The 12,278-nt window shown below is 39.9% G+C and overlaps 1 protein-coding gene across 2 annotated transcripts in view; it reads left to right on the top strand.

Moving 5' to 3' along the window:
• The window catches only part of MATN2 (matrilin 2), a 78,535-nt gene that overhangs the window by 36,658 nt on the left and 29,599 nt on the right, over nucleotides 1-12,278 (top strand). For both annotated transcript variants that reach the window (XM_075415812.1, XM_075415811.1), the window contains exons 5-6: nucleotides 464-586; nucleotides 7,357-7,479. In XM_075415812.1, coding sequence (XP_075271927.1) covers nucleotides 464-586; nucleotides 7,357-7,479 — 246 coding nt within the window. The remainder of the gene's footprint in view (nucleotides 1-463; nucleotides 587-7,356; nucleotides 7,480-12,278) is intronic.

The following is a 12,278-nucleotide window of genomic DNA, read 5'->3' as shown; positions in this document are numbered from 1 at the left end:
TTTGCACAAAACTGAAAAATTATAAAACTCAGAAATTAAATATCCCCAAGTCTTTTGGTGTTGTGTTTTCCTTTTCTTTCCCTTTCCAACCTTGTCATCATTTATCTGGGAGGGCTGTGCAAAAAAAAAAAAGACAGAAATAAACACAAGTTTTTTTCCCAAAAAACTGAAGAATGCCCTTCAAACTTTCGAGAGAAACATACAGGCAAGCAACTCTACCAGGCACCACTGGCCCGTCAACAGTCACTGTCTTCAGCTGAAGGAATGAGCTCCTCAGCTTTGAGTGATTGTTCCTGCTGGCATAAGGCTTTCACTGTTCGACAGAACATTGTCATGATCTGTGTTAAAATGAGCTCATTTCTAAAGAGCTGTTCATAGCTTCCTGAAATTTATTTTTTATCTATAGTCTACCTGTGCGTCAGAAGGTCAACAAATTTCGTATTCGTGCAATTGTGTTTTGTAGCTCAGGACCTTTGTGCTGTGGAGAAACATGCCTGTGAGCAGATTTGTGTGAACACACCTGGGTCTTACGTCTGTCAGTGTTATGAAGGGTATGAGCTTGATGCAAATGGAAAGAATTGCATTGGTGAGTATAAGTTTAGCAATTCACATTTATCTCTTGACACAAACCAAAGGGAAATTCAATGTATATTACTATCCAGTTTAGCTGTAGACAATGATGGGAAGCTCTCTTCTCCTATATGAGTGGCAGATAAGGAAGAATACATACTGGCTTGTTTGTAGACATTTATTGATAATGAATGGTGACTTGGGAACATTATTCCAACTAATTTCACACAGAAAATAAGATTGCTGTTTTGAAACAACACACCATCTATTTTATTCTAGATCCATGTAGGTGGCCAACAATGTACTGCCATGATATATGTGGCCATTAAAAAACAAACAAAGCCAGACAAACTCATTAGCTCCTCTTCAGACAGACGTTATACATGGAAAAACTTGAAAGTGGACAATTTCTTGCCATTTCTCACTTGGTTTTATGGTCATGCCAGGAGAGCTTTCAGACTCTTTTTGGAAAGATGACTTTAAGGAAAGTTTAGGCCCCCCTGAAGAACCTATCCACTGTGTGCCTTTAATTTTCACTATGGGCAGTAAAGAAGCAAACATCAGCTCTAAGAATTACAACTCAAAAGAGTGAGTGTGGAAATACAGTATAATAACTTTTTAACAAAAAACATACTTCCCTCTCTATTACCATGTGAGTATCTCGCTCTTCTTCCTCAATTATACACAGTAATTACTTTTAGGATGATCTTTTTCACTGGCATGTTAGCCTTCTCATAAACTTTTTATCCCATGTTACATTTTGGGAAAATACTGTCTTCTGGTATCCACCACAAAAACCCCCTAGTGAGTCCTTAAAAAAAAATTGCTGCACTTGTTAGGTATTCTCTTCAGGTGAGGACTTAAATGCCTGCTTAATTTCAAACACATGCTGAAAGCTCATGCAAGTGAATCCAAGTGAATCCTTAGCCCCAAATCTGCTACAGGTCACCACAGTACTTTTGTCCAACAGCTTTCTCTTTCTTGTCATTTTAAAGAACTCTAACATAATATAATCTATCTCTTATTACCTTCAATTACCTCACCTAAGGTGCAAAATAGATGACAGTTTATGGAACTGAACTTTCTGCATGTAGTTTCACATGGGATGCACAAATGAGGTTTTGAGGTTTTTTTAGACCTAGGATAACATAGGCAGTTTTGAAGAACATTGACTCTGTACTTACTCTTCAGAAATGTTTCCCTGACTTACAGCTTCATGGTCTCAGTATAGGAGTGTTTAAACTTCTCAGCGTAATTTATCCTGAGCATAATTTGGCCACTAACACACCATTTTAAGAATCTGCTTTTTGAAGATGAATTGTTTTGAAAATGCAGCTAATAATGGCTATTTAGGCAAGAAGGTCTTTTAGATGTTCTGACCCAAATTTCTACATCTAACACTCCACAGAAGTTCATCCAATAATCTTAGCTAATCCTCATGACCTTTACCTGTATTAGGATAAAGTATATATTTCTCTGCTATTGGTTTGACTATATCCTGAGACTGAAAATCTGTTACTTCTGTTGGTAGTTTCTTTCATCCTCAGTTCTTTCCTACCATATACTGTAATCTGAAATATTCATGCTTAGTATCATCAGCTGTTGTTAATATTTTCTCTCTGTTAAGTTGAAGGGTCCTTTACAGTCTGAGGTGGTTACTGGGAAGGTAACTACCATTGCATCATAGGGATAAAAAGAAATTTTGGTAAAATTCTTTGCACATCAAACCTAATATTATCCTTTATAATAATTATGAAGTCTATTTTTCTTATTAAAAGCTTAAGAATTTTTCTATGCCATTTGTTGAATTTCTTACAGTGGCACTTGTTTTTGCCAGTTAATTTTTCTGCGAAGTCTGAAGAGTGCTATTTGGAGGTATGATACATCTTTAACATCTTTTTTCTACCTCCTTGCTGACCCTCTTCAGCACGGAGAGGTACGCCCCTATTACAAGCTCTATTGATGACATTTGAAGCTTTCATATTCTCAATTATTTTCAGTTATTTTCAAAATACAGTTCGTGCATGAGTTCACTATAGTATCTTACATTTTGTAGCTGTCTTTCCTCTCCAGTTCTTTTCTATTCATTTATAGCTAGTTTAGCAAAAAATCATGAACTCATGCTTTTCATACCCCTTCAATAATTAGGAGTATTGATTATGATTTTCAAGCACATTATTAGCACTTCTATTTTTCAATTTTCTTTTTCATTTATTTGATCATTTAACTTTTTCATTTCTTACTGATCCATGTGAGTGCTTCAATGTGTATTAATTTTGTTTTACCAATGCAGAAATTAGCCTCTCTACATTTACTGAACAGGGAAAGATTGTCTGGTTAATTTGTGTTTTTGATGCTAATTTGTCGCAAACACTATTAGCTGTCAGTCTCCAGAATCTGACTTTTCAGTTTTGAACAGTTTTAGATTTTTGAGGAGTATGCAACTACCAAGAATGTGCAGCTTCTGCAGATGTGATCACCAATGAATAATCGTCCTTGCTGGAAAATATTGCAAAGGAGACTGTGCATAGTACTGAATCAGTAGTGATAACTCTTTGTTCTCACTACTCATACACTAGTTAACCATTCCTTTCTGTGAAGTATTTATTGTGAAATGAGCAGGATCAGAAGGAAGATCTTGGATGTACGCATATAGCAGAGGCCACTGAGTACAACAACAGTTTTGCAAAAAGCAGTGACTTCATTAAGGTTACTCTCTGCTCTTCACCCAGAGAAGTTCAGCAGCACATACACATCGCAGTTCTCTCAAAGAGCCAAAGGTTATCTAAGACTTCTAAAATTTTAACTCCAGCAAAAATAAATGAGAAAGTGCAGAAAACTCATTGCACAGGCAGGTTTTTAAATTCTTTTTCTCCTTTCTGATGGGCTAATTTATCTGGCTACAGATCAAAGGCAGTACTAATTGCTTAATTGATACATGTGTCAGCCAGTTACCTGAATGGCAGTAATTAAATAAAATCTCAGAACCAACAGCTCACAATGTATCCAGTCAAAGTGACCACTGAATGGCCAACCACTGTGAGTGTTTGCAACACAGTTTATGAACAAATTTGTAGACTAAACAATGCTTGAAACTCTCTGCTTAGCTATAAGTATAGCTGGCAGGCTACTAGCACTTGGCCTTTTTAAAGAGATTTTAATGTTAACTGTCTTCCTCTCACATGAATGAAATCCTGTCAGTTAAAGTTTGTTAATAATAAGCCATTCTTTCTCCATCATGCTGCTGGACACTCAGTCTCTCCACCTTCTTGGTGTTGCTGGACATGCTGCCATCTCTTTCCTGGCGCTGGACTGTCTCTGTATTGCTGCAGCTGTTGGGCTTGGGACCTCTTCTCCTGGCAGTGGTTTAGCTGCTGGCACCTCTCTGCAGTCCTGGCAGTGCTAATTTTTTTTGGCTGCTTTCTAGGTTCTTACAAATCTTCCAGGAGTCTGCTCTACTCTTGCCCCATGTTGTTTTTCATACTCCTTATGATTTTACTTATTCTGTCACCTTTTCTTCCTACCCATTTCTTCTGCCTCTCTGCTTAACTTACTTTGTTCCTCTAAGCCTGAATAACCTACACAAACATCATATGAGTAAAACAGCAGTACAAGAGAAAGGTGATCAATGCTGTCCACAGTTCAGAGGGGGCAATGTAGGTACCCAGAGTGCAGAACTGCTAACTAGAAATAAAAGGTGTCTCTCATCACTTGACAACTAATTTCAAGCAAGGAAAACAGGATGGAACAAACATGGGGAGATGACAACTGAATTAATTGCTTGCTCACTAAAAAGGTCATTAATTCATCCTTTTGAAAAGTTTCTTATTGAAATAGGCATGCGCTAACATTAAAAACAGTGAGATCTCTTTCGTGTTCACGTTCTACTGTGTATCTCATGACTCAGTACAGAAAGATGAAAATAATAAAACTTTAAAGAATTAGGAAAATATTAATCTGCTTTGCTCTTTTACAAGCTGTGTATATTTTCTGCATGCCAACTAAAGGATTGCAGTAATTCAATATAAGAAGTACAGATTTATAATTTTTCTCAGTCTTTTCCGGAAGATTTAACTCTACGGACAACTTACCTACTTGCTGACTGGAATGCTGTTGACAAGTTTCCCTTCTAAGCAAGTACCACAAAATGAAACATGAAGCTAAAAGTGAAATCAATTTGTGGGTCAATTACTGGTGCCAGTCTTCAAGACTAAGCTTGCCTGGAATTAGGGCAATTTCTATACAAACATTACTGAAAAAGGGGAATAAGACTTATCTCAAAAAGCAACTGTCAAGGGAATGTTCTCACTTCTGAACTGTGTTAGTGGAAAGGCATTATTTAAATTGAAAAGCTCATTATTCTTACAGGCCAACAGACCTACTTCTGTGAGTAAGAGGTGCCCAGAAGGCTGTAAATGGAAAAAGGCAAGCCTGGAAAAATTAGCTATTTATTTCGTTGGGTTTTTTTCCTTTCTGTCCACAGTACATTAGCAGCTGCATGGCCATAAGAAGGTACAGTTCTTCCATCAAGAGACTGTCATCTGAAAGTGCTTAGGGCTGTAGTTGCTCAGATGTTGATAATAAAGCATTCTAAGACCTGTTTAGTTATCTCTCAAACAACAAAGCTGGTGAAAGGGTTGGAAGGAATGTCCTCTGAGGAGCAGCTAAGGACTTTGGGTTTGCCTAGTTTGGAGAAAAGGAGGCTGAGGGGTGACCTCATTGCTCCCTACAGCTTCCTGAGGAGGGGACGTGGAGAGGGAGGTGCTGATCTCTTCTCCCTGGTATCCAGTGACAAGGCGCATTGGAACGGTTCAAAGCTGTGCCATGGGAGGTTCAGACTGGACGTTAGGAAGCATTTCTTTACCAAGAGGGTGGTCAAACCCTGGAACAGGCTTGCTAGAGAGGTGGCCGATGCCCCAAGCCTGTCAGTGTTGAAGGGGCATTTTGGACAATGCACTCAACAACATCCTTTAACTTTTGGTCAGACCTGAAGTGGTCAGGCAGTTGGACTAGATGATCGTCGTAGGTCCCTTCCAACTGGAACAATTCTCTTTCTTCTCTTCTCTTTCTCTTCTCTTTCTCTTCTCTTTCTCTTCTCTTTCTCTTCTCTTTCTCTTCTCTTTCTCTTCTCTTTCTCTTCTCTTTCTCTTCTCTTTCTCTTCTCTTTCTCTTCTCTTTCTCTTCTCTTTCTCTTCTCTTTCTCTTATTATTAGTCGGGCAGTTGCAGGTATTGTGATAGAAATGTGTTTTGTTAGGGTTGAAAGGCAGAGGAGGAGGTGACTTTATGGAGCAATCCATATGGGCTGTTTCCCAGGTATGATGTTAGATAGAAAAATTTATGTATTCTTTGGCCTACTTATTTCTTAATGTGCCTTAAAACACTTGAAAATGTGCATGTGGTTAGAATTAATTGAAGAGGAAAGCTGGCTAATTGTATGACACATTATATCCTTGAAATGTATATTCAGTAAATATGTTTTTATATGAAGCTACTCTGTCTGGAAACAGGAACACGCTTGCCAGGAAAATGGTCTCACATAGTAGCCAGTAAGTAGGCTAATTTGACTTGATTCAACACAAATATTCTGAAGAATTAAAAGAAGCTCTTTCAAAGTAAATGGGTTATCTGCTTTCCTGACTAGGTGACCTGGACTAAATATCTTAGCACACCTAAGTATAAGCATGATTTGCAAAGGCAGGGCTATTGAAGAAGGAACTGATTTCATGAAATCAAATTACCGCCTCTTAAAGCAATTTGGGAGGCTCAGCAGTATAAAGTAATGAAAAAATTACTCAGCTGGCAAAGAAGGGGAAGTTGTCTCATTAAATGTCTGTGTGAAGCTGAGCACGTTACTGTCTTCTGCAGAATCAGGTAGACTTGCCTAATGTGGGCCTGGCAGCTCTCTTGTGACAAAACACCTGCTTTGTGATTTATCTTTAATTTCTTCTAAGACTTTCTTGGTGAAGAAACAGCTTAACCTGCAAAGAAATTAAAAATCAAAATCATTTAACTTCTGTAGCACTTTGGAATGAGCTTGACTGAGTAAACTCTAAAGTATTACCTTATTACCCTTTGACAATCTATCTTGTAAATATGGGTTTGTGTAATAAATGGCCTGACTTACGAAATAAGTGGCTGGACTAGCTATGATATTTTATTTCTCTCATGCAGAAGGCATTATATAAGCAAAATATCAGTGGTGAGTGTCAGCCTGAAGCTCTCACGCTTCATAGCTGCAGCTGCTTTGTACAGGATGAATTTGGAGTGCATTAGAGGGAATGAATGTACTGTGACAGTCCTCAGTGTAGAAGGTATTGCCATAGGTCTCCTATCAGGCTCAGGGAACAGCTCTTGAGAACTAATACAGCTGGGAGGGAACTGAGGAAAAGTAGAGCAATTCCAGGACTGGGACTGGAGAGACGGAAGACAGAACTAAATCAAACAAACTTTGCTACGCCCTGGTCTACAGTGTGAACATCTGGACAGAGTTACTGACTGAGGCATGGTTTCCAGATCTGAGAAAACATGTTGAGAAGGCTCCTGACAGTCCGAGAGTTGATAAATGTTCAAAGGGTAGGAGAAATGATCCAGGACTCATATCCAATCTGATTTACCAGCTGGTATTCAAAGTGCACTACTTTTTGCAGAAAGGCTCTTCAGGACAAAAATTATGTCAGCTTTTCCTTTTTTTATAGCTACTGTGTGTAACTAGTACCATTATATCTATGCATAATAGTTCTAATTTTGTTTTTCTAATTGTACATGTTGGTCTTGTTCTTTTTCAGTTGTAGACTACTGTGCTGTGGACAACCAAGGTTGCCAACATGAATGTGTTAACACTGAGGACTCCTATTACTGTAAATGCCACCCAGGGTTCATTTTAAATCCAGACAAAAGAACTTGCAGAAGTAAGTTGTGGTAAGGTTTAATTATGAACAATTTGTACTTCTTGTGTCTTCCAGTTCTCAGCAGTAATACTCCCACTGGTCCTGGGAACACTGAATAATGCATCAGGTATAGAAAATATTGGAGTGCCCTAGAAGCCAGAGTCTTGAAAGCAGTGCAGGTTTTTTTGGGGGAGGGGGCTAAGGGTACAGGTCCCACCTATGAACAGGAAGCTTTTAACATGAAACCAGACTGCTTTTCAACAGTAAAAGACCAAAGCTTTGTCTTGCATAGTGTCTTTGATTATCCAGATTTTTCAGTTAGAATATCATTTCCTTAGCTGGGTAAACAAACAAGTCTGTGCAAGACAATTTATAATCAGCTTGGTTTGTAAGACAAGATAAAATTAAATAGAGTAGTTCCACAATCAGAGGAAACTATTTTTCTATGGATTTTTCTCAAGAGTGAGTTCTTTGATACTGTGCCGAAGTTCTGGCAACATCAGTATCTTCTACCAAGCTTCCATGTTTCCACCAGGTTACAATAACTTCATGGCTTTGCTTGTTTGTTGTTTGTCAAATTTGATTGATAACAGGCTAATAAGCTCAAAAATTACCAGGGTTAGGAGTGGATATAAAACGGAGGGGAACTGACAGACCAGACAGTACTCTTTCCAAGGCTTCCCATAATTGGGAAAACAAGCTAAAACCTCCACAGTGTGTAATGTCGTAACTTGCTTTCAGGGAATGTGAAAAGAAAACCTTAATGTACCTTCCAGTTTCCCTTCTTCATAAACATGGGCCTTGATAGAGAAATGTTATTATTGTGTCTGTAAGCAGACAAACACCATTAGTTTTAGGTGAGTGGAATTGCTGATGCCAGTGGTGAATTCAGCCCATATTATTGAATAATGTGTTCAAACATTATTTCAGTGCTTTTTACAGCCTTGGGGGCATTTCAGTCTTTATGATGAGAGACTATGTTAACCTGTAGACTGTATTGTGTATTATGCTTGGTATCCGTTTCACTTAAATTTAACATTTCGAAAGAAAGCATCTAATCCAGGCTATACTTCTGACCTTATGATCAAGGGAAAGAGACACACACTTCTAGAAGGCAATTGCTCACAGCTCTGACAAAAATTTATGGAAGTGCCTGTATTTTCCTTGACTATGCAGGGAGCCTGGATGACTTGCCAGACCAGACACCTAGGTTTTAGATGGTCAGAGTCAGACGAGATGAATTTCCTGCCTCCCCAAGGGCCAGAGTACAGTTTGTACTGGTTCACATTGCTTGTAGATTGTATGAACTCCCTCATTTGTCAAGTATCTGTCAGCTGAGGGCTAGCTCAATTCTCTTATACTTCCACATAAACTTCCACATCCATATATTTCTGAAATCTTACTATAGTGTAAGTGCTTTCTGCTGCCCAAGCACATTTTTTTGTTAGTTCCTTGAAGTTAAGAATGTGGATTTTAAGCAGTGTTTTCTCCTCTGGTTTGAACTGAACAAAGACCTTAAAACGGCATAAATGTTTTATATGTCTGGAGTAGTTTTTAGCTTATGGTCTAACTGTATGAGTTATTTTAACCTGTTTGAATTGATGATCCACAGAATTCTGGAAGCTGAGAGAGTGTTATGGGAAAGCAGTATTTCAGGCTTGTCCTGTTTGTATCCTCTGATTTAGGTATCTATTGCTTGAGATGGCACATTGGGCTGTGTAGACTGTCAGTGTGACCATGTGCTGCTGTTTTTATGTTGGAAACATGAAAGATTTCAAATGCTGGTTGGACGAGATCTCTGAAAGACATCTACTTTAACTTCCTCTTCAAAGCGGAACTGCCACAAACTGTGGATCGAGTCAGCTGTGGTTTTGTCTAGCTAGGTCTCAGAAACCTCCTGTGGAGAGTCCACAACCTCTTTGACCAACCTATTCCACTGCTGCACTATTCCTCTAGTGCGAAACATTTTCCTCATGTCAACGTGAATCACCCAAGCCACAGCTGGTGACCATTCTTCCGTGTTACATCGTCTGGCACTACTAAAAAGGGTTTAGCTCCATCACCTTTATGATGACCTACAAGAAGTAATTGTAGGCTGCAGTTAGATACCTTCCATTTCACCAAACTCAGTAAGACCAGATTCCTCCAGGTCTCTGCACAAGTCCTAGCAGTAGCTCTCTGTTGACCCTTCTTCAGTTTATTCCCTTTTATAAAGGGGGGAGAAGGGAATGGAAGGGAAGGGGTAGTTCCAGAAGTGGTTTCCTGGCTTGAGCTCAGACCTGCCTCAGCAGCGTATACTTGTCTGATGATCTGCAACTTCTGTTTAAACCTGGCTACCATTTGCCTTGCTTGGGTACTGCAGGGCAGCGCCTGTGTGGTAAGGCCCCCGCCCTGCTCAGCTGTATTATCGCCCTTGGCTCCCGGCTCTCCTTCCCTTAGGGAGCAGCTGGCCGATGCTGCTCCCTGGCAGCAGGTCACTTCCCAATCTGTACAAACAGTGGGGTGTTTCCAACCCAGGTGCAGAACTTTGCCATTCTTCTCGCTGAATTTCAAAAGACATCTTCTGCTCCCTTGTCCACAGATGCTGTCATTTTATCATTGAAGGTGAACGAGTTGGTCAGGCATGGTTTGCCTGTGGTAAATCCATGTTGACTTTTCCCAATAATCTTCTTGTCCTTCATACATTTGGAAATTGATTCTGAGAGGATGTGCCCCATGATCGTGGGACTGAAACGATGCGGATTGGTCTGTAGTTCCCTGGGTCTTTCTTCTTGCCTTTTTATAAAGATGAGGCTAACATTAGCATTTTTCAGTTATCAGGGAACTGTCTTGGTCCCTGTGAATTTTCATACATGACAGTGGTGTCACATCCTCTAGTTCTTTCAGCACCCACAGGCAAATACCAGTCATCCCATGCATCTGTGTATATCCAGTTTCTCCAAGTAGTCTCTAACCAATGTTGCTAGCCCCTCTACTTCCCAAACTGTGCTGGTACACATGGAAATCTGGAAGCAGGCCTTGTCTGTGAGAACCAGGAATAAGGACATTATTTTTTTCAGCCATTTCTGTATTGTTCATCACTAGGTTGTTCCCATAGCCAAAAGGCCCACGTTTTCTGTGATTTTCTTTTTGCTACCGGCATATTTGTAGACTCCCTTCTTATTACCCTTAGTGTACTTCAGTAGCAATAGGTCCAGCTGGGCTTTGGTTTTGTCCCAAAGTACCTAAGCAACACTTTTATACTGCTTTTTTTTTCTTGGTCCTTCTTTCTCCCTCTACTATTTTCCCTCTTTGTGCTTTAGTTTACTGAGAAGCTCTTTGATCTTCTAAGCAGATTTTCCAGTACAATGGGGTCATTTGTTCCTGAGCTCTTAGCAAGTTTTCTTTAAAACTCATCTAGCTCTCCTGGGCATCCTTTCTCTTCTTGGCTCTTTCCCAGAGGATCTTTCCTAGCAATTGCCTGAATAAGCTGAAATCTGAGCTTGTAAAATATGGAGTCTGAATTCTGCTGTTTCCCCTCCCAGCCTTCTGGACTGTGAATTCAGTCATCTAATGGTCACAGCAGCAAGTCAAGAACATCACCCCTCAAGAATTTGTGTTAGGGACTTGTCATCAAGTCTGTGCAGAAACCTCCTGAGTTGCCTGCACAATGGTGTCGTACCTTCCCAGTAGGTGTTTGTCTGGTTGAAATTTCCAACGTGAGCAGAAGCCTAGGAGTGGGAGACTTCTGCTCTCTGTTTGTAGAAAGCCTTATTCACTACATCCTTTTGGTCAGGTGGGGTAACAGACTTCACCACCACATTACTGGTGTCATTTCCCCTCTGATCTTGACCAGAAACTCTCAGGAGGCACATCTATGGTTTCGTGTTGCATCTCTGTGGAATGAAGGAGATCTTTAAGATATAACACAAAAGTACCATGCTCCGCAAGGGAGTGCAAGCTGGGAATCAAGGGTGGCTACAAGGCTAGCTGGGCCAGTAATCTCTCTGACAAGGCCTTTGGTCCCACAGTACACAAAGAAGAAGGACAAAGCAGGTCCTATGACAATAACCAGGCTCAGCCAACAGCCCAGCGATCACCAGAAAAGTCCATAATGTCAAGAGAGGTCTAAGATCAATTCAGAAAACCAAGTCAGCTGGTTAGCAGGTCAGGATCAGCAAAATGCAAGGCTAGGCACAGGCGTACCTGTAACATAGCTAAGGCAAGAAGCAAGGGTGAAAGCCTGACATTAAATGCAGCTCCCAAGCCAAGGGACAGAGGCCACAGACAAGGCTTCTCACAGCTCTGTGCATCTCTGCCATGTTAACTGCATTCTAGTTTGTTGTAAATGCTTTAAATTAGTTTAAAATTAAGGGAGAAAATTCCATCAGGTTGCAATTAGGGAAAATTCAAAGTGACTGGACATGGTAGGCTGTAGAAATTGATTCAGAAGGAGTAGTCAGGGAGGAATGAGCAAATACTACGTCAAGTCATTCTCTTTCAAGATGCATGTCCTGAATTTAAGCATAAGGAAAACTTACTAAGCCCCTTTTCCTTGCACGTCGTATCTTCTGAGCCTTGCTAATAAAATAAAGCATGAATGAAGGAACTGTGTAGTTCTTAATACCGCAAAAGCCAAGACAGCATGAGAGCTCTTCAGAGTAAAAGTGTCCCCCAGCTCCCATAAGTTATGAATCACACTGCCTTTGAGTCAGCATAAACACGAAGAAACAAACTTCAGATCACTGGAGTTAAAATGTTTGTAAATTTAAAACCTTTAACATAAATTTCTACGTATTTGGCTTATGTACTGAATCTCAGGGAGGATCGCCAGCTAGCTA

This window comes from Opisthocomus hoazin, chromosome 3 (genome assembly GCF_030867145.1).
Source record: "Opisthocomus hoazin isolate bOpiHoa1 chromosome 3, bOpiHoa1.hap1, whole genome shotgun sequence".
Classification (NCBI taxonomy): domain Eukaryota; kingdom Metazoa; phylum Chordata; class Aves; order Opisthocomiformes; family Opisthocomidae; genus Opisthocomus; species Opisthocomus hoazin.
This window is presented reverse-complemented; position numbering and strand designations above follow the sequence as displayed.